This window comes from Oncorhynchus nerka, linkage group LG15 (assembly GCF_034236695.1).
Source record: "Oncorhynchus nerka isolate Pitt River linkage group LG15, Oner_Uvic_2.0, whole genome shotgun sequence".
Taxonomy (NCBI): Eukaryota; Metazoa; Chordata; class Actinopteri; order Salmoniformes; family Salmonidae; genus Oncorhynchus; species Oncorhynchus nerka.
Genome location: NC_088410.1, coordinates 92,760,884 through 92,783,851, shown reverse-complemented (window position 1 = coordinate 92,783,851; position 22,968 = coordinate 92,760,884). Strand labels below are relative to the sequence as shown.

Genomic DNA, 22,968 nt, shown 5'->3' with positions numbered 1-22,968 from the left:
ATAAGGATGTTAAGCTTGAAAGGGCTGGTAACTGTGACAGCATGGAATTCAAAGGAGGCGATAGACAGATGGGTAAGGGAGAAAGAGAGAATGACCACTTGGGAGAGATGAGGATCCCGGTGCCACCACCCCGCTGACCAGAAGCTCGGGGTGTGCGAGAACACGTGGGCAGACGAAGAGAGAGCAGTAGGAGTAGCAGTGTTGTCTGTGGTGATCCATGTTTCCGTCAGTGCCAAGAAGTCGAGGGACTGAGGGAGGCATAGGCTGAGATGAACTCTGCCTTGTTGGCCGCAGATCGGCAGTTCCAGAGGCTACCGGAGACCTGGAACTCCACGTGGGTCGTGCGCGCTGGGACCACCAGATTAGGTGGCCGCGGCCACGCGGTGTGGAGCGTTTGTATGGTCTGTGCAGAGAGGAGAGAACAGGGATAGACAGACACATAGTTGACAGGCTACACAAGAGGCTACGCTAATGCAAAGGAGATTGGAATGACAAGTGGACTACACGTCTCGAGTGTTCAGAAAGTTAAGCTTACGTAGCAAGAATCTTATTGACTAAAATGATTAAAATGATACAGTACTGCTGAAGTAGGCTAGCTGGCAGAGGCTGCGTTGTTGACTATGTAGGCTAGCTGGCAGTGTCTGCGTTGTTGACACTACACTAATCAAGTCGTTCCGTTGAGTGTAATGGTTTCTACTGTGCTACTGTGCTGCTATTCGGGGCTAGCTGGCTAGCTAGCAGTGTTGATTTACGTTACGTTGCGTTAAAAGAACGACAATAGCTGGCTAGCTAACCTAGGAAATCGCTCAAGACTACACAATTATCTTTGATATAAAGACGGCTATGTAGCTAGCTATGTAGCTAGCTACGATCAAACAAATCAAGCCATTGTACTGTAATGAAATGAAAAATGTGATACTACCTGTGGAGCGAAGCGAAATGCGACCGGATTGTTGAGTGCGGAAGTTCTGTTACGTTAAGGACGACAAATAGCTGGCTAGCTAACCTCGGTAAATTAAGATAATCACTCTAAAACTACACACTCTAAACTACACAATTATCTTGGATACGAAGACAGCAAAGACAACTATGTAGCTAGCTAACACTACACTAATCAAGTCGTTCAGTTGAGTGTAAGTTGTGCTGCTAATCGGTAGACGGTGGACTAGCTAACGGTAGACGTTAGCTAGCTAGCTAGCTGCAGGGCGGTGTAGACTGCGTTAGGACGACGAAATACGATAATTACGCAATTATCTATAATACAAAGACGGCTATGTAGCTAGCTAAGAAGAAAAATTGCTAAGAAAAAAAAATTGCTAAGATTAGACAAATCAAACCGTTGTACTATAATGAAATGTAATGAAATGTAATACTACCTGCGGACCGAGTGCAGATGCAACCCATACACCCTGCACTATACACACCAACAATACCTGAAATCAACCCATACACCCTACACTATATACACCAACAATACCTGAAATCAACCCATACACCCTACACTATACACACCAACAATACCTGAAATCAACCCATACACCCTACACTATACACACCAACAATACCTGAAATCAACCCATACACCCTGCACTATACACACCAACAATACCTGAAATCAACCAATAACACTGCTTCCATGTCATCTTTTAATGCATTTGTTTTCAAGCTTCCATCACTTTAGGGTTGGAGAGGGTTGTACATTTTACAGAGAAGGTGACATTGCATGTACAGAGACAACACTAGTGTGGTGTGTTGAAAGAGGCTGTTCCATCACTTTAGGGTTGGAGAGGGTTGTACGTTTTACAGAGAAGGTGACATTGCATGTACAGAGATGTATACAACAGTAGTGTGGTGTGTTGAAAGAGGCTGTTCTGTCACTTTAGGGTTGGAGAGGGTTGTACGTTTTACAGAGAAGGTGACATTGCATGTACAGAGATGTATACAACACTAGTGTGGTGTGTTGAAAGAGGCTGTTCCATCACTTTAGGGTTGGAGAGGGTTGTACGTTTTACAGAGAAGGTGACATTGCATGTACAGAGATGTATACAACACTAGTGTGGTGTGTTGAAAGAGGCTGTTCCGTCACTTGAGGGTTGTGCATTGTGAAAAGATGGCTTTAATGAACAGTGTTGTAGTGTGTGAAGAGGAGACGGTTATATAACACAGGTGTTTGGAGACGGATGTATGACTTCCGGGTTGTGTAAGAAAAGTTTTTTTTTCACTATAGTGATGTAGCTGGTTAAGAGGCAGCGGAGGAGACAGACTGAGAACCCGACCGAGCGAGGCTCAGGCTGGCCCCACCCTGCCACTAGGATGACAGGAGGTCCTGCCAAACGTGGTGCCCCTGGAGTTGCCTGAAGGACCTTTAGAAGTCAGGGCCCTCCTTCTTTAGAGCCTTGTAGTCCGTGTTGACGGCCACCAACTGCGGAAGGAGAGAATACATTTAATTCACTTAAATTAATCAGCCTGTCTTTAGGAAAGCACATGCAGACACTGTGTGTGTGTGTGTTTCATGGACAGTGCTGTGTGTGTGTGTGTGTGTTTCATGGACAGTGCTGTGTGTGTTTCCTGGACAGTGTGTGTGTGTGTGTTTCCTGGACAGTGTTGTGTGTGTGTTTCCTGGACAGTGGTGTGTGTGTGTGTGTTTCATGGACAGTGGTGTGTGTGTGTGTGTGTTTCCTGGACAGTGTTGTGTGTGTGTGTGTGTGTTTCCTGGACAGTGCAGGACTATACACACAGAGGGATTACATGGTTTTGCGTCTCCACTGATTATTTTCTGTCTCCATGTTTTCCTTGATTGGTCAGCTGTCAGCCCCTCATCTCCACCCTTCCTCCTCCCTCCCCCCTCATCCTCTCCTCCCCTCATCCTCATCCTCCCCTCATCCTCTCCTCCCCTCATCCTCATCCTCTCCTCCGCTCATCCTCCCCTCATCCTCCCCCCTCATCCTCTCCTCATTCCTGTTATTGTCGGGGAATCCAGTGGAATGTTGATGTGTGACCTGTGCCTGTTGTAGAGAATTAAACATGGGGAGTGTTGTGACCTTTCATCCAGCATGACGTTCACTACGGCTGCCACACACACACACACACACACACACACACTTTAACTACAGCCTTGAAAAACCCACACACAGTTTCTGTTGGAATAACACCCAGCCAGTCAGACCCTCCTGTGGGGATTCATGCAGTTTGTGTTTCTCTTGTTTAATATGATCATTAGCTGTCTGAGGTGATGCTCCTTGTTTAACGTATGTGTACGTGGATTCAGGAAAATAGCACCACAAAGTCTATTGTGTTGGAGAATATAAATGCTTCGATTTGTTATGAGAGGAAAGTAAGTTAGAGAATAGGGAGCCTTCAAAACCGCTTTATGAGGACAAATGGAAAGATGGAAAGATGTTGTCAGGCTGGATTGGTTTCAGCCGTGTCACTCTGGATTGGTTTCAGCCGTGTCAGCCTGGATTGGTGTCAGCCTGGATTGGTGTCAGCCTGGATTGGTGTCAGCCTGGATTGGTGTCAGCCTGGATTGGTGTCAGCCTGGATTGGTGTCAGCCTGGATTGGTGTCAGCCTGGATTGGTGTCAGCCGTGTCAGCCTGGATTGGTGTCAGCCTGGATTGGTGTCAGCCTGGATTGGTGTCAGCCTGGATTGGTGTCAGCCTGGATTGGTGTCAGCCTGGATTGGTGTCAGCCTGGATTGGTGTCAGCCTGGATTGGTGTCAGCTTGGATTGGTGTCAGCCTGGATTGGTTTCAGCCGTGTCAGCCTGGATTGGTTTCAGCCGTGTCAGCCTGGATTGGTTTCAGCCGTGTCAGCCTGGATTGGTTTCAGCCGTGTCAGTCTGGATTGGTTTGGCCGTGTCACTCTGGATTGGTTTCAGCCGTGTCAGTCTGGTTTGGTTTCAGCCGTGTCAGTCTGGATTGGTTTGGCCGTGTCACTCTGGATTGGTTTCAGCCGTGTCAGTCTGGTTTGGTTTCAGCCGTGTCAGTCTGGATTGGTTTGGCCGTGTCACTCTGGATTGGTTTCAGCCGTGTCACTCTGGATTGGTTTCAGCCGTGTCAGTCTGGATTGGTTTCAGCCGTGTCAGTCTGGATTGGTTTGGCCGTGTCACTCTGGATTGGTTTGGCCGTGTCACTCTGGATTGTTTTGGCCGTGTCACTCTGGATTAGTTTGGCCGTGTCACTTCTGGATTGGTTTCAGCCGTGTCACTCTGGATTAGTTTCAGCCGTGTCAGTCTGGATTGGTTTCAGCCGTGTCAACCTGGATTGGTTTCAGCCGTGTCAACCTGGATTGGTTTGGCCGTGTCACTCTGGATTGGTTTCAGCCGTGTCAACCTGGATTGGTTTGGCCGTGTCACTTCTGGATTGGTTTCGGCCGTGTCACTTCTGGATTGGTTTCAGCCGTGTCAGGCTGGATTGGTTTCAGCCGTGTCAGCCTGGATTGGTTTGGCCGTGTAGTGAACGTAATGAGTTCAGCGGTGGAGTGCCACAGTCTAGGTCTGTGACCAGAATGGTACACTATTCCCTATATAGTGCACTACCAGCAGTGAACAATTTTTTTAGGTGCACTATGTCGTGAATAAGGTGCTTTTTGGGACACAGTCCTGAGGTGTAGTGATTCTGTGGGTGTGAAGAGGTGAGGATATTCATCTTCTCTGATAGGAGGTGAGAATATTCACCTTGTACTGAGAGGTGAGAATATTCACCTTGTACTGAGAGGAGGTGAGGATATTGACCTTGTACTGAGAGGAGGTGAGGATATTGACCTTGTACTGAGAGGAGGGGAGGATATTCACCTTATACTGAGAGGAAGTGAGGATATTGACCTTGTACTGAGAGGAGGTGAGGATATTGACCTTGTACTGAGAGGAGGTGAGGATATTCACCTTATACTGAGAGGAGGTGAGGATATTGACCTTGTACTGAGAGGAGGTGAGGATATTGACCTTGTACTGAGAGGAGGTGAGGATATTGACCTTGTACTGAGAGGAGGTGAGGATATTGACCTTGTACTGAGAGGAGGTGAGGATATTGACCTTGTACTGAGAGGAGGTGAGGATATTGACCTTGTACTGAGAGGAGGTGAGAATATTCACCTTGTACTGAGAGGTGAGGATATTGACCTTGTACTGAGAGGAGGTGAGGATATTGACCTTGTACTGAGAGGAGGGGAGGATATTCACCTTGTACTGAGAGGAGGGGAGGATATTCACCTTGTACTGAGAGGAGGGGAGGATATTCACCTTGTACTGAGAGGAGGGGAGGATATTCACCTTGTACTGAGAGGAGGGGAGGATATTGACCTTGTACTGAGAGGAGGGGAGGATATTCACCTTGTACTGAGAGGAGGGGAGGATATTCACCTTGTACTGAGAGGAGGGGAGGATATTCACACTCTTTGAGAGGATATTCACATTCTCTGAGAGGATATTCACATTCTCTGAGAGGAGGGGAGGATATTATTCTTGTACTGAGAGGAGGAGAGGAGATATTCACCTTGTACTGAGAGGAGGGGAGGATATTCACCTTGTACAGAGAGGAGGAGGGAGGATATTCACCTTGTACAGAGAGGAGGAGAGGAGATATTCACCTTGTACTGAGAGGAGGAGAGGAGATATTCACCTTGTACTGAGAGGAGGAGAGGAGATATTCACCTTGTACTGATAGTTTGGACCGTATGTGTTCCAAGGCTCAGGATTGTTCTTTCTGTTCCAGCTGGAAGAAGAAAGGAGGATAGGCGGGGGGGGAGAGAAATATGATTATGAGGTGAGGTTAAGGCAATAGACATCGATAGAGGACTCGTCTGTATAGCTGTGCCATTTTTATAGCGTTGTGAAAGCACGGGTTAGCGCCTTTTGAAGCGATGTCCATTTTGAAGAAGTACATTTCCTTCTTCACGATTGGCTGATCCCTCCCGATGACCCGGTTTGACATGACTCCAACAGGGTCACCAGGAGGGATCAGTCAATGAAGTTGGAAGTCCCAGCCAGTTGACTAAATCAAAATGGTGGAAGTCCTCCATTTTCCCCCCTCTTTTTTCTCCCCTTTATTTAACCAGGTAGGCTACTCAGTCAATTAGGAAAGCTAAGGCTAGCTTTTTCGGACAGAAATGTGCTTCCTGTAGCACAATTCCAAAAGGTTTTGGGACACTGTAAAGCCCATGGAGAATAAGAGCACCTCCTCCCAGCTGCCCACTGCACTGAGGCTAGGAAACTCTGTCACCACCGATAAATCTAAGATGATCGATAATTTCAATAAGCATTTTTCCACGGCTGGTCATGCTTTCTACCTGGCTACCCCTACCCCGGCCAACATCTCAGCACCCCCTGCAGCAACTTGCCCAACCACTTCTCCTTCACCCAAGTCCAGACAGCTGATGTTCTGAAAGAGCTGCAAAATCCGGATCCCAACAAATCATTTGGGCTAGACAATCTGGACCATCTCTTTCTAAAATGATCTGCAGAAATTGTTGCAACCTCTATTACTAGCCTGTTCAACCTCTCTTTAATTTCCTCTGAGATCCCCAAAGATTGGAAAGCTGCCGTGGTCATCCCCCTCTTCAAAGGGGGAGACACTTTAGTACCCAAGCTGTTATAGACCTGTATTCAATAAAGGTGAAATTATTGTTTTTAACCATGTTTTGAGGCTATACAGTGTTTGTTTGCATTTACAAAGTTTACAAACATTGGGAGTAAAAAAAGCTTCTCTTTTGCGTTCTCATGGAGTGTGACATTTGAACTAAGCTCATGAGGCATTTATAAGTTATATTCTTCAAGAATCGTGTGTGTGTGTGTGTGTGTGTGTGTGTGTACACATTTCTAAGTCCAAAAATAGATGTAGCAACTACAGATAGACTTAAAGGGGTAATCAAGAGCTTCAACTACAGATAGACTTAAAGGGGTATTCAGAAGTTTGAACACGTTTTCATTTGGCCTATGGATTTATTTATTTTATCAGGATGAATTAGATTGAGCAATAAAAGCCCCACTTTTATTCTATAGGCTGGGATCCGCACTATGCAGCTGTTATTCTATAGGCTGGGATCCACACTATACAGCTGTTATTCTATAGGCTGGGATCCACACTATGCAGCTGTTATTCTATAGGCTGGGATCCACACTATACAGCTGTTATTCTATAGGCTGGGATCCACACTATGCAGCTGTTATTCTATAGGCTGGGATCCACACTATACAGCTGTTATTCTATAGGCTGGGATCCGCACTATGCAGATGTTATTCCATAGGCTGGGATCCTCACTATGCAGCTGTTGTTCTATAGGCTGGGATCCACACTATGCAGCTGTTATTCTATAGGCTGGGATCCACACTATGCAGCTGTTATTCTATAGGCTGGGATCCTCACTATGCAGCTGTTATTCTATAGGCTGGGATCCTCACTATACAGCTGTTATTCCATAGGCTGGGATCCGCACTATGCAGCTGTTATTCTATAGGCTGGGATCCACACTATGCAGCTGTTATTCTATAGGCTGGGATCCACACTATGCAGCTGTTATTCTATAGGCTGGGATCCACACTATGCAGCTGTTATTCTATAGGCTGGGATCCTCACTATGCAGCTGTTATTCCACATGCTGGGATCCGCGCTATGCAGCTGTTATTCTATAGGCTGGGATCCACACTATACAGCTGTTATTCCACAGGCTGGGATCCTCACTATACAGCTGTTATTCCACAGGCTGGGATCCACACTATGCAGCTGTTATTCCACAGGCTGGGATCCACACTATACAGCTGTTATTCTATAGGCTGGGATCCACACTATGCAGCTGTTATTCTATAGGCTGGGATCCACACTATGCAGCTGTTATTCTATAGGCTGGGATCCACACTATGCAGCTGTTATTCTATAGGCTGGGATCCTCACTATGCAGCTGTTATTCTATAGGCTGGGATCCTCACTATGCAGCTGTTATTCTATAGGCTGGGATCCACACTATACAGCTGTTATTCTATAGGCTGGGATCCACACTATGCAGCTGTTATTCTATAGGCTGGGATCCGCACTATGCAGCTGTTATTCTATAGGCTGGGATCCACACTATGCAGCTGTTATTCTATAGGCTGATCCACACTATGCAGCTGTTATTCTATAGGCTGGGATCCACACTATGCAGCTGTTATTCTATAGGTTGATCCTCACTATGCAGCTGTTATTCCTGGGATCACACTATACAGCTGTTATTCTGGCTGGGATCCACACTATACAGCTGTTATTCTATAGGCTGGGATCCACACTATACAGCTGTTATTCTATAGGCTGGGATCCACACTATGCAGCTGTTATTCTATAGGCTGGGATCCACACTATGCAGCTGTTATTCTATAGGCTGGGATCTGCACTATGCAGCTGTTATTCTATAGGCTGGGATCCGCACTATGCAGCTGTTATTCTATAGGTTGATCCACACTATGCAGCTGGGCTGGGATCCACACTATGCAGCTGTTATTCTATAGGCTGGGATCCACACTATGCAGCTGTTATTCTATAGGCTGGGATCCACACTATGCAGCTGTTATTCTATAGGTTGATCCACACTATGCAGCTGTTATTCTATAGGCTGGGATCCACACTATGCAGCTGTTATTCTATAGGCTGGGATCTGCACTATGCAGCTGTTATTCTATAGGCTGGGATCCACACTATGCAGCTGTTATTCTATAGGCTGGGATCCACACTATGCAGCTGTTATTCCACAGGCTGGGATCCTCACTATGCAGCTGTTATTCTATAGGCTGGGATCCACACTATGCAGCTGTTATTCTATAGGCTGGGATCTGCACTATGCAGCTGTTATTCTATAGGCTGGGATCCACACTATGCAGCTGTTATTCCACAGGCTGGGATCCTCACTATGCAGCTGTTATTCTATAGGCTGGGATCCTCACTATGCAGCTGTTATTCTATAGGCTGGGAGCTGTTATTCTATAGGCTGGGATCCTCACTATGCAGCTGTTATTCTATAGGCTGGGATCTGCACTATGCAGCTGTTATTCTATAGGCTGGGATCCGCACTATGCAGCTGTTATTCCACAGGCTGGGATCCTCACTATGCAGCTGTTATTCTAGGCTGGGATCCACACTATGCAGCTGTTATTCTATAGGCTGGGATCTGCACTATGCAGCTGTTATTCTATCTCCGCACTATAGCTGTTATTCTATAGGCTGGGATCCACACTATACAGCTGTTATTCTATATGCTGGGATCCACACTATGCAGCTGTTATTCTATAGGCTGGGATCCTCACTATGCAGCTGTTATTCTATAGGCTGGGATCCTCACTATGCAGCTGTTATTCTATAGGCTGGGATCTGCACTATGCAGCTGTTATTCTATAGGCTGGGATCCACACTATGCAGCTGTTATTCCACAGGCTGGGATCCTCACTATGCAGCTGTTATTCTATAGGCTGGGATCCACACTATGCAGCTGTTATTCTATAGGCTGGGATCCACACTATACAGCTGTTATTCTATATGCTGGGATCCACACTATGCAGCTGTTATTCTATAGGCTGGGATCCTCACTATGCAGCTGTTATTCTATAGGCTGGGATCCTCACTATGCAGCTGTTATTCTATAGGCTGGGATCTGCACTATGCAGCTGTTATTCTATAGGCTGGGATCCACACTATGCAGCTGTTATTCCATAGGCTGGGATCCACACTATGCAGCTGTTATTCTATAGGCTGGGATCCACACTATGAAGCTGTTATTCTATAGGCTGGGATCCACACTATGCAGCTGTTATTCTATAGGCTGGGATCCTCACTATGCAGCTGTTATTCTATAGGCTGGGATCCACACTATGCAGCTGTTATTCCATAGGCTGGGATCCTCACTATGCAGCTGTTATTCTATAGGCTGGGATCCACACTATGCAGCTGTTGGAAGAACGCATTTTTCACTGGCTGTCCACTGGTTTGAAAAACAATGATTGATAAGCATCTTAAACTTCTTGAATTCAACCATTATTGGGTTCAAATTTAGATTTGTGAACAGCCATCCTCAACAACCACAATCCATAAAGCGTAAATAACTAAACGAGACAGCAGCAGTGTGATTCACATCAATGCGCTATGTAGATATAAAGTGATATCCGTATCGCCGTAGACGACACCACTGCTGTCATCCTTTCCTCCAAGCGTTTATTCAAGTTGTATAATCTTTGGATGCTGACAGCAGTCTCACCATTGGAAGACATGGCTTGGACTGTAGCCTGTAAAAGCCTATTGCTGCTCTTTTCCCATGATCCATCAAACACATTTGGTGTGTCATCATAGTGGTCTCTGACTTGTGGTCAGACTCACTGAGGGGGAACAAACTTAAAACTTGCGCCTTTTTTCAATGCTGATTTGAATGTCATTGAGAAAACACAAGTGTCAAAGATTTTTAATTTTTTTTGCAAACCTCCTTTCTGAATTTAAAAGTAATCCTCAAAGTAATCACCTAGTTTTTCAAAAGTATCTGTAATCTGATTACAATATTTTTGCTGGTAATGGATTGCAGTTATCGTTTGTAATCCCTTACATGTAACAGATTACATGTAATCTGCTACTCCCCAACCCTGCTTTTTGGGAACTAGAGGCCTCTATAATTCTCTGAGTTAAGACGGACAGTTATTGGCAGACTTCCTCTATTTATTCAGTAACTAAGTGTGGTTGTCCCAGTTCTGCACAGTCAAACTCAAACAAAGGCCCTCTCTAGAGTCTAGAGAATGTCTCTGCTCTCTATCATGTGTCCAATTAATAACAACGTTTAACAGAACAAAAGGTACAGTGTCCCAAAATAGGAATGACCACAGTGTTGATCTCAACGTAATGATGATGATATGTTAGTTTACTTTCTCATTCAAGCAAAAAAACTAAACAAGTGTCAATTCACAGGTAACGTTTTAGTCGTTACAGACACAGACTAATAAAATCCAGACGGAAAATGACAACTAAACACTGTGAAGGCAGTAGTGTAGGTTCTACCTGACATGGGGTCCCTTGGCCAGACGGATCAGATAGCAGGAAGCCCCAGTCATGCCCAGTACCAAGAAGAAGAACTGAGGGATGAGCTGAGAAGGAGGGAGAGGAAGGAAGCGTACATTGGTGTTAAAGCCATATGTGAAAGTATGTGTGTATTATTGAGCTGCATGTCACACATATATACACTACCGTTCCCATTTTGTCAATTTCTCGCATGGAAAAACCTTCATTTCTGAGCCTGTAATCGAACCCACAAATGCTGATGCTCCAGATACTCACCTAGTCTAAGGAAGGCCAGTTTTTATTGCTTCTTTAATCAGAACAACAGTTTTCAGTTGTGCTACCGTAATTACAAAAGGGTTTTCTAATGATCAATTAGCCTTTTAAAGTGATAAGCCTTGGATTATCTAACACAATGTGCACACTCTGTACACCTATGTAGATATTCCATAAAGAAATCATCCGTTTCCAGCTACAATAGCCATTTACAACATTAACAATGTCTATACTCCATTTCTTATCAATTTGATGTTATTTAATGGACAAAACATTTGCTTTTCTTTCAAAAACAAGGACATTTCTAAATGACCCCAAACGTTTGCAACGTAATGTGTGTGTGTGTGTGTGTGTGTATATATATATATATATATATATTTTGTGGCGGAAATATGGTATACACACAAACACACACTTTGTGTGGTTGTTATTCCTCTCCCGTCTCTGTCCTCCTCCATATGAATGAGTCAGATGGCCGTGTGAGGAGCTGAGGCTGTCAGCCTGGGTTGAGCCGGCAAGGACACTGGCATGGTAAGAGAGAAATGGATCCCTCACTAGCTCGCTCACTGCATGGTTCCCTGTGCTGTGCCAACCTCTTTCTCGCACCCACACACACAGTTTCTCTCCGCTCCCTGCCTGGCTGCTTGTCAGTCTGAGTGACAGAATAAGACCCTGCAGACTTCCAGGACGACGACGTTAAGAATAGATTGGATGTTGAAACATCAATTTAAACCATTAAAGCAGGGGAGGGAGAGAGGGAGAGAGGGAGAGAGAGATCGATCTAGTTATTTTAATTAGATGTCCAGATTTGTATTTCTTCCCTCTGCTGTCAAATCATAACATGACAGGCTACAGGTGGCAGCACCAAGTGTGGGATGTTCCCCAATGCTGGAAGGGGGGCCTGAGTGAAAAAGGTTTGGGAACCCCTTCCCTACAGTATAACCCACCCATTAAGTAATCAATTGGACGTGTGGCCCTATTTAGACATGATTTTAGGCCTCTGGGTTTTTCCATTCCATTTGCTATTATCTATGTATCAGCTTCCATTAGTTAGACTTTGTTGTGAGTTGTGTTTTTCTGTGAATAAATGAATTGTCAATAGGCTTCAAAACAAATAAATTGATCATGAAAGGCTAATAATATACATTGATCATGAAAGGCTAATAATATACATTGATCATGAAAGGCTAATAATATACATTGATCATGAAAGGCTAATAAAATTGATCATGAAAGGCTAATAATATACATTGATCATGAAAGGCTAATAATATAAATTGATCATGAAAGGCTAATAATATACATTGATCATGAAAGGCTAATAATATACATTGATCATGATAGCCTAATTGTAACGATCTGAGTGTAGTGGTGAGGAGTCAAGCGCAGGAAGCAGAGAGTTCAGGTGAGTGCTATTTTAATGCACCGAACAAACGGCGAACATAAGCAAACCCTCACGAACACACAGGGCGTAATGAGCAAACAAATGCCCCCAAACAGCGGGACTTAAACGGTCCAGGGAAAACCCACAAAATGGGAAAAACACAAAACCTATAGACGTGCACACAAGTGCACTAAAACAGATGGTCACAATAATTAATCCCGCACAAGGAACTCTGCGGGCCGGCTGACTAATAAAGCCTACTACCTAATTCAAAACAGGTGCACTCAATCAACACATAAGGAGGGGGAGGAAATAATCAGTAGCAGCTAGTAGGCCGGCGACGACGACCGCCGAGCGCCACCCGAACGGGAAGGGGAGTGTCCTTCGGTCGGAGTCGTGACAGTACCCCCCCCTTGACGCGTGGCTCCGGCAGCGCGCCGACACCGGCCTCGAGGTCGACCCGGAGGACGAGGCGCTCAACATTGACGGATCCAAAATGTCCCTGGTGGGTACCCAGCACCTCTCCTCCGGACCGTACCCCTCCCAGTCCACGAGGTACTGCAGGCCCCTCACCCGGCGTCTCGAGTCCAGAATGGCCCGTATCGTATATGCCGGGGACCCCTCGATGTCCAGAGGGGGAGGAGGGACCTCCAGTACCCCATCGTCCTGTAGGGGACCAGCTACCACCGGCCTGAGGAGAGACACATGAAACGAGGGGTTAATACGATAATAGGAAGGGAGTTGTAATCGATAACACACCTCGTTTATTCTCCTCAGGACTTTGAACGGCCCTACACACTGCGGCCCAAGCTTCCGGCAGGGCACGCGGAGGGGTAGGTTTCGGGTCGAGAGCCAGACCCTGTCCCCTGGTACAAACACGGGGCCTCACTGCGGTGGCGGTCAGCACTCCTTTTCTGCCGTCCACTAGCCTGTTGAAGGGATTCCTGGACGGCCCTCCAGGTCTCTTTGGAGCGCTGCACCCATTCCTCCACCGCAGGAGCCTCGGTCTGGCTCGGATGCCACGGTGCCAGGACCGGCTGGTACCCCAACACACACTGAAAGGGGGACACATTAGTAGAGGAGTGGCGTAGTGAATTCTGGGCCATTTCAGCCCAGGGGATGTATCTCGCCCACTCCCTGGCCGGTCCTGGCAGTACGACCGCAGAAACCTACCCACCTCCTGGTTTACTCTCTCCACCTGCCCATTACTTTCGGGTGATAAACGGAGGTCAGGCTGACCGAGACCCCAGACGCTCCATGAACGCCCTCCATACCCGGGACGTGAACTGGGGACCCCGATCAGAGACGATGTCCTCCGGCACCCCGTAGTGCCGGAAGACGTGGGTGAATAATGCCTCCGCAGTCTGTAGGGCTGTTGGGATACCGGGCAACGGGAGGAGACGGCAGGACTTAGAGAACCGATCCACAATCACCAGAACCGTGGTGTTGCCCTGAGACGGGGAAGGTCGGTCAGGAAATCTACGGATAGATGTGACCATGGCCGTTGTGGAACGGGAGGGGTTGTAACTTCCCTCTAGGAAGGTGCCTAGGTGCCTTACTCTGGGCGCATACCGAACAGGAGGAGACATAAACCTTAACGTCCCTAGCCAAGGTAGGCCACCAATACCTCCCCCGAAGGCTCCCCACTGTCCTCCTCACCCCAGGGTGACCCGAGGAGGGTAGGACGTGAGCCCACCGAATCAGTTGGTCCCGAACACCAAGCGGCACGCACCTCCGCCCCGCCGGACACTGAGGAGGCGCGGGTTCAGCCCGTAACGCCCGCTCGATGTCCGAGTCCACCTCCCATACCACCGGTGCCATCAGCTTTGAGGCCGGAAGGATGGGAGTAGGTTCGGTGGACCTATCCTCCGTGTCGTAAAGGCGGGACAGTGCGTCCGCCTTCACGTTCTGGGAGCCCGGTCTATATGATAAAGTGAACCGGAATCGAGTGAAAAACATGGCCCACCTTGCCTGCCGGGGGTTCAGTCTCCTAGCTGCCCGAATATACTCCAGATTTTGGTGGTCGGTCCAGATGAGAAAGGGGTGCTTAGCCCCCTCAAGCCAGTGTCTCCACACTTTCAGAGCCCTGACCACCGCTAACAACTCCCGGTCCCCCACATCATAGTTACGCTCTGCTGGGCTGAGCTTACTCGAGAAGAAAGCGCAGGGGCGGAGTTTTGGTGGCGCACCAGCGCTGTGATAGCACGGCACCCACCCCAGCCTCGGACGCGTCCACCTCCACTATGAATGCTAGAGAGGGGTCCGGATGCGCCAACACGGGTGCATCCGTGAACAGCGCCCTCAACCTGTTGAAAGCTCTGTCCGCCTGCTGACCATAGCAACCGCACCGGGCCCCCCTTTAGCAGTGAGGTAATTGGAGCCGCTACCTGGCCAAAACCCCGGATAAACCTCCGGTAGTAGTTGGCAAAACCCAAAAACCGCTGCACCTCTTTTACCGTGGTTGGAGTCGGCCAATTACGCACGGCCTTACTGCGGTCACCCTCCATCTCCACCCCCGAGGTGGAAATGCGATAACCCAGAAAGGAGACGGCTCGTTTGGAGAACACACACTTCTCAGCCTTGACATATAGGTCATGCTCCAGCAGTCTACCAAGCACCTTGCGTACCAGAGACACATGCACGGCGTGAGTGGCTGAGTAGATCAGAATGTCATCGATATAAACAACCACTCCCTGCCCGTGCAGGTCCCTGAGAATATCGTCTACAAAGGATTGAAAATGGCTGGAGCATTTTTTAACCCATACGGCATGACGCAGTACTCATAGTGGCCCGATGTGGTACTAAATGCGGTTTTCCACTGCCTCCCTTCCGAATACGCACCAGGCTATACGCGCTCCTGAGATCCAATTTTGTGAAGAACTGCGCTCCCTGAAAGGATTCCACTGCCGTAGCAATGAGAGGTAGTGGGTAGCTGAACCCCACTGTGATGGCATTTAGACCTCTATAATCAATACACGGACGCAATCCTCCCTCCTTCTTCTTCACAAAAAGAAACTCGAGGAGACGGGTGAAATGGAGGACCGAATGTACCCCTGTCCCAGAGACTCCGTGATATATGTCTCCATAGCCAACGTCTCCTCTTGGGACAATGGGTACACGTGACTCTTGGGAAGCGCAGCGTTACCCTGGAGATCTATCGCACAATCCCGTCCCGGTCGATGTGGTGGTAATTTAGTCGCCTTCTTTTTACTAAAAGCGATTGCCAAATCGGCATACTCGGGGGGAATGCACACTGTGGGACCCTGGTCTGGACTTTCCACCGAGGTGGCACCGACGGAAACTACCAGACACCTTCCAGAACACTCCTCTGACCACCCCTGGAGAACCCCCTGTTTCCACAAAATGTTAGGATTGTGCCGGGCCAGCCAGGGAATCCCTAACACCACTGGAAACGCAGGCGAATCAATAATATAGAGACTGATACGCTCCCTATGATTCCCCTGCGTTACCATGTCCAGTGGGATCGTGGTCTCCTGACCATCCCTGACCCTAATGGCCGGCTATCTAGGGAGTGCACGGGAAAGGGAGAATCTATCGGCACAAGCGGAACACCTAATTTAATAGCAAGTCCGCGATCCATAAAGTTCCCAGCTGCGCCTGAATCGACTAGCGCCCTATGCTGGGAAGAGGGAAAAAATTTAAGAAAAAAAATCAAGACAAACATGTGACCAACAGGGGGTTCTGGGTGAGTTTGGTGCGGACTCACCTGGGGTGATCGAGAAATGTTCCGCCTACCATCTCGACTCCCAGACGGACCCCCCAGCACCGATCGGCCGTGTGTCCTCTCCGACCACAGTTGGTGCAGAGGGAGCCTCCTCCTCCGGTACCCCTCGGCAAAGCCCCTCCCAACTCCATCGGAACAGGAGTGGAGGTGCTGGGTGGTGGAACACACAGGACCCTCTCCGAACGCCCGCGGGCAGCCAGCAGATTGTCCAGTCGGATGGACATGTCAATTAGCTCATCCAATGAAAGAGCGGTGTCCCGACACGCTAGCTCCCTGCGGACGTCCTCCCGGAGACTACACCTGTAGTGGTTGATAAGGGCCCTGTCGTTCCACCCGGATCCTGCTGCCAAGGTACGGAACTCCAACGCGTAATCCTGGGCGCTCCTTTCTCCTGCCGAAGATGGAATAGTCGTTCTCCCGCCGCTCGGCCATCTGGAGGATGGTCAAACACGGCGCGGAAGCGGCGAGAAAACTCGGGGTACTGCTCCTTAGCTGAGTCTGGGCCATTCCAAACTGCATTTGCCCACTCCAGAGCACGACCCGTGAGGCAGGAGATGAGGACATTCACCCTCTCCGCTCCCGAGGGAGTAGGTCTGACGGTGGCCAGGTACAGTTCTAGCTGGAGTAAGAACCCCTGGCACCCTGCTGCCGCTCCATCATAGACCCTCGGGAGCGTAAGACGGAGGGTGCTGGAGTCGGGAGATGGGGAGTCCTGAGGAGGAGGGGCCAAAGGTGGAGAGAGAGGAGACCGCTTCTCTCCCATCGGTCCATTCTCTCCATCACCAGATCCATCGCCGTTCCGATCCGATGGAGAACGGTGGTGTGATGTAGAACCCTCTCTTCCATCGATGGGAGGGGAGTGGCTGTTGCTCCTGCTGACTCCATTCCTCAGAGGTGCGGGATTCTGTAACGATCTGAGTGTAGTGGTGAGGAGTCAAGCGCAGGAAGCAGAGAGTTCAGGTGAGTGCTATTTTAATGCACCGAACAAACGGCGAACATAAGCAAACCCTCACGAACACACAGGGCGTAATGAGCAAACAAATGCCCCCAAACAGCGGGACTTAAACGGTCCAGGGAAAACCCACAAAATGGGAAAAACACAAAACCTATAGACGTGCACACAAGTGCACTAAAACAGATGGTCACAATAATTAATCCCGCACAAGGAACTCTGCGGGCCGGCTGACTAATAAAGCCTACTACCTAATTCAAAACAGGTGCACTCAATCAACACATAAGGAGGGGGAGGAAATAATCAGTAGCAGCTAGTAGGCCGGCGACGACGACCGCCGAGCGCCACCCGAACGGGAAGGGGAGTGTCCTTCGGTCGGAGTCGTGACACTAATAATATAAATTGATCATGAAAGGCTAATAATATACATTGATCATGAAAGTCTAATAATAAACTGGTGAATGCATTGCTTTCTCAGGTAGGTAAGTGGCAATATCAGGTGACTATTCAGTCAACCATTTTGGGGATCCCGAGTGGCACAGCGGTATAAGGCATTACATCTCGGTGCAAGAGGCGTCACTACAGTTCCTGGTTTGAATCCAGGTTGAATCACATCCGGCCGTGATTGGGGAGTCCCATAGGGCGGCACAAAATTGGCTGAGCGTCGTCCGAGTTTGGCCGGGGTAGGCTGACTTGCCTAGTTAAATAAAGGTTCAATTATTATTTTATTTTTTAAAACATTGCTGAGGTAAATCTGACTCTAAGCCCTTTTGATAGAGTAGGGGACTAGTTGACCAGAACGTGTGCACTATTTAAATGTAATCCAGCCTCTGACAGTGTTTCAGTATATTAAGTCTAGGCGAGCAAGTTTTCTGGGCGGAAGACAGACACTCTCTTAGAAAGAAAGGTTCCATCGGTGAACCCTTTGGGTTTCCATCTAGAACCCTCGGTGGAAAGGGTTCTACACAGAACCTAAAAACATTCTAGCTGAAACCAAAAAGGGTTCTTCAAAGGGTTTTCTTACGGGGACAACCAAAGAACCCTTTTAGGTTCTAGATTGCACCTTTTTTTTGTGCAGACCGATAGGGGAATAGTACTGGGTTTGTGGCCCTGTTTGAATACTCCAGGAATGCATCCTTCCTTTCTACCTTCCTTGAAGTAATCGTAGATCTGAATGGGTTAGTATGGTGAAAGTTAAAGGATTCACCTATCTATAGATCTGTACCTCCAGGCAGTGACGTATCCAGGGGAGTGGCCCACGGCCCATCCTGAAATCTGATTGGCCACCCCACTGCCCCCCCTCCCTCCCAGAAATTCTGAGATCTGATAGGTCGTCTCTGAATATATTGATCATTTTGACCAAGATGCACCGACAGCAGGACTCATCAATCTCTCGCCGGAGAAAGCATGCGAACAGCATGCGAACAAGCGCAACAGCACCCCTCTGACTTTGTATGTGTAGCCTGTGTATCTGATGCTGTCTGGTCAAAAAGAGCATGACATGTCATATTGTTTTGGGTCGGACAGCAACAGATGGGGGCTGTTTGCCTCACTCTCAGATACTTGCTCTGGTTAAATAGATTCAGCCTTTTACAAATTGAAGGACAATTATGAAACATTGATAGACACGAATGAGAAATCATATTATACTTTTTTTTTTTTTACATTTAAATCATTTTTACTATGAAGCAGATAAAAACATTTAATGCAAAGGAGGTCCCATAAAATAAAAAAAGAGACACTTCCGAATGTTACGGTATAATTCCAACTCTGGATGGCACTTTCAAGGGAATTTACTGAAGTCTGCTAATACAAGCATTGAATGTGTTGAACCATCATAATTATATAGAAAACATCCACATCGCATCGATTATGGTTTAAAATGGCCTGGCCCATCTAAACTGGGTCTGAGCCCCACCTTGGCCATCGATTATGGTTATAAAATGGCCTGGCCCCTCTAAACTGGGTCTGAGCCCCACCTTGGACATGCCACTGCCTCCAGGAACAAGGAAGGATTCATTTCTAAGCTTTTCAAACAGTGCCAGAGAACTGTCTGCTCTCTGTCTCTCTCTCTCTCTCTCTCTGTCTCTCTGTCTGCTCTCTCTCTCTCTCTCTCTCTCTCTCTCTCTCTCTCTGTCGCTCTCTCTCTCTCTCTCCTCTCTCTCTCTCTGTCGCTCTCTCTCTCTCTCTCTCTCCCCTCCCTCTCGTCTCCCCCCTCTCTCTCCCTTTGACCAACAGGCAACTAGAGACCGAGTGTGCTTATTCTGTGGGCTTGGTTCTATATTGTTGTTGCACTTATCCATGTGTTGGTAGACTGCCAAGTCAAACCCGTCGATCTAAGAATTTGGGTCACCGGCAGCTCTGTAGTGACACTAAAAATAAAGCGCCATCGTTGGGGCTTTTCAGCATTTGGTGAATATATGTACTGACCCTTTTAATTGAAGTAGTTTGTTTTATCTTTGTATGCAAACAAACTATAAGCTACAAGTATTTAATAATATGTTATGAAGGGTATTAAAACCAATCAGGTGACACTTTGGTATGTGCAAACCCATTCCTAGGCTGCAAATGCATAAAGATCAGTCATTGGGCATTAATGGCATAATCTACCTCACATAATGAGGGTCAGCAGGGAAATAGTACTGAAATATAGGTAATAGTGGAGAAAAACAACTACTCAAGTAAAAGTCAAAAGTAGCTCATTTTAAAAGTACTCAGAGTAAAAGTAATTGAGTTACTTTTAATATAAAGGTTACCTGAACAATTTTTTACATATTTTCCCTGCGTTACATTTCAAAAGGAAGATAGGAAATGTACGTAAAGTAGGAACTAAGCGCATTTATTTTAGGAGTTGTAACAATGCACATCTGCATGTAAAAAAATAATGAAAGATTAGTAAAAAAAAACTAAAAACATTTAAATAAATAAAATATTCAAAGCAATTTAAATGTTTTGATGAATAAAAATGCAATACAAAATTAAGAGCATAAACGATAAAGTTGCCAGACTTCAAACCCTCATTTCACTATTACTTGTCCATGGGACCGGCTGACACTCACTCACCCATTCACACTCACTCCCTCTTTCCCTCCCTCACTCAGTCTCTCACTCACAAACTCCCCTTTTCACTCACTGAAACATCCTACTCCAGTAGAAGTACTGTTACTCTAATGACATTTTACACAAGTAGACAAAAATGACAGTAACAGAAGTCCTTATAGTTACTTTGAGAGATTCTGCCCTACGTTGACATTCTCTATGATTATGAAACCATGAGCGATGTCTGGATTACTTTGTTCCCTTTTCCAATATTTATGGACTGTGATTTCCGACAAGTTCAACTGGATTTCAGACTTGTTTCATGGTATTTATATTGAATGAAAGAGCAGTATAATGCACAATACAAGGGTAATGCTCCCACAGAGCCTTCTTTGTTTATTCTTCTTGTAAACATGGGGCTCACAGGGAAAAAACGTAGTCAAGAACCCGAACGTTGAAACCAGGGATGGACATGGAACCTACCAATATAAATTCCTCTAATTCAAAGCATCAGGTCAAAATGATTTCCCTGACTGGGGGGTATCGAGCCCCCCCCCCCATTTCCACCCCTGATTTCTAAATGTGTCACAGATTGAACCAGATTCAAATCAACTTACCCCTGGATGTTTCTTAGCATGCGTAATCACTGTCCTAATCGGCATGTTTATCCCAGATCCTACAACACCTACACACACAAATAAACAAAAGTCCAACAAAATGTAAATACAAACAAATTATATTTTCTACGAAGTCTCTAATGCTTTTATGTCCATGTGAAAGCAGCTCCCTGTGTAGATATATGTACAGCAGAGTTGTGTTTGAACCAGTCTGTTTCTGTCTGCAGCTATGGAGAGAGAGAACAAGGACCTTTTGTAAGTCCTCCCTGCTCCGTAGAGCCAGAAGGGGGTCAGAGGAACGGGCAGGGAGGGGAGGGGTGAGTGAGGACAAAGCTAGGGTAGGACGGGTGAGGGAGGGAGGGAGGGAGGGAGGGGAGGGGTGAGTGAGGACAAAGCTAGGGGAGGGGTGAGGGAGGGAGGGAGGGAGGGGAGGGGTGAGTGAGGACAAAGCTAGGGTAGGACGGGTGAGGGAGGGAGGGGAGGGTAGGACGGGTGAGGGAGGGGAGGGGTGAGTGAGGACAAAGGGAGGGTAGGACGGGTGAGGGAGGGGAGGGGTGAGTGAGGACAAAAGGAGGGTAGGACGGGTGAGGGAGGGAGGGAGGGAGGGGAGGGGTGAGTGAGGACAAAGCTAGGGTAGGACGGGTGAGGGAGGGAGGGAGGGGGGGGGGTGAGTGAGGACAAAGGGAGGGTAGGACGGGTGAGGCAGGGAGGGGAGGGGTGAGTGAGGACAAAGGTAGGGTAGGACGGGTGAGGGAGGGAGGGGTGAGTGAGGACAAAGGGAGGGTAGGACGGGTGAGGGAGGGAGGGGAGGGGTGAGTGAGGACAAAAGGAGGGTAGGACGGGTGAGGGAGGGAGGGGAGGGGTGAGTGAGGACAAAAGGAGGGTAGGACGGGTGAGGGAGGGAGGAGGAGGGGTGAGTGAGGACAAAGGTAGGGTAGGACGGGTGAGGAGGGGTGAGTGAGGACAAAAGGGGGGTAGGACGGGTGAGGGAGGGAGGAGGAGGGGTGAGTGAGGGCGATGGGAGGGTGAGGTAGGGTAAGATGGGAGGGGGAGGGGTGAGTGAGGGTAAGACGGGGGAGGGAGAGAAGGTTAGCTAAATCCCTATAATCACATCGGCTCTGGAAGGGGCCAACCAGACCTGGGTTCAAAAAGTATTTAAAAATCATTCAAATACTTTGAGCTTTGACTTGCCTGGCGTGCCAGATTGGTGGGGTTTACATTTTAATTGGTTTTCTATTGGTTCCGTTGCAATAGGCAAGCTGAGCCAAGCACAGCTAAAGTATTTCAAATTATTTCAACTACTATTTGAATCCAGGCCAGAGGCTAACACAGGCCACTCGCTGTACGATTTCATCCAAGCTGTTCTTTTATAGGGTTGTGGAGTTCATATTAACTTTTAAGTATATCCCTTTTAGGTCACAGTGTACCTAGTGCTAATGCAGACATGGAAAACAAAACCAATACACTCATCTTGTGTCGTATTTGTTGAATCTATGAATCTATGTCATGTCTATTATTCTATTCTTGGTTGGGCATAAGCTGGGAGAGAGGGTGACATTCATTGTACTTTTACAAGATGGGTAGCAAATCGTATTCTAGAAAGTGTTGTACTGGGAATATAAGTAAGTAAGTAAGCCTTGTCAGAGCCAGAACTGCCCAGGAGCCGATCTCCTGTTTTTTGTTTTGTTGCATTGGGCAGCTTGATGTACTGTAGAAATACACACCCTTACCTCAAATCCATCTCTTTTAATGCTGAGTGAGAGAGGCATCGGGTCTATTTTTTTGAGTATTTGGAATGTCTCGACCAGGGATCGAACCCCCAACTTTCCAATCTCAGGACAGACACTGACTTGGTAATGAGAATATACACAGTGAATATGTGATGCGGCCTGATGATGTAATATTAGGCCGTGCACAGTAAGCAGGGTCTAATGTTAACATCCCAACAGGAAAAGGTGTGT

The 22,968-nt window shown here is 47.4% G+C and overlaps 1 protein-coding gene across 1 annotated transcript; it reads right to left on the bottom strand.

Moving 5' to 3' along the window:
• Positions 1-1,632: 1,632 nt before the first annotated feature.
• On the bottom strand, positions 1,633-21,248 carry LOC135560260 (cytochrome c oxidase subunit NDUFA4-like). The gene is made up of 4 exons (XM_065002051.1): positions 21,008-21,248; positions 10,998-11,083; positions 5,651-5,711; positions 1,633-2,422 (listed from the first exon to the last, which is right to left on the bottom strand). Exons 1-4 carry the CDS (start codon positions 21,050-21,052, stop codon positions 2,366-2,368), a joined length of 249 nt encoding a protein of 82 aa, XP_064858123.1. The 5' UTR covers positions 21,053-21,248; the 3' UTR covers positions 1,633-2,365.
• Between the last annotated feature and the right edge of the window lie 1,720 nt (positions 21,249-22,968).

Excerpts from the sequence above, each read along its gene's own strand:
- LOC135560260 (XM_065002051.1), bottom strand. The coding sequence starts at position 21,052 with ATGCCGATTAGGACAGTGATTACGCATGCTAAGAAACATCCAGGG. Across the intron at positions 5,712-10,997 it reads GCCAAGGGACCCCATGTCAG|CTGGAACAGAAAGAACAATC; the intron begins GTAGAACCTACA and ends TTCTTCTTCCAG. Across the intron at positions 2,423-5,650 it reads GTCCAAACTATCAGTACAAG|TTGGTGGCCGTCAACACGGA; the intron begins GTGAATATCTCC and ends CTCCTTCCGCAG.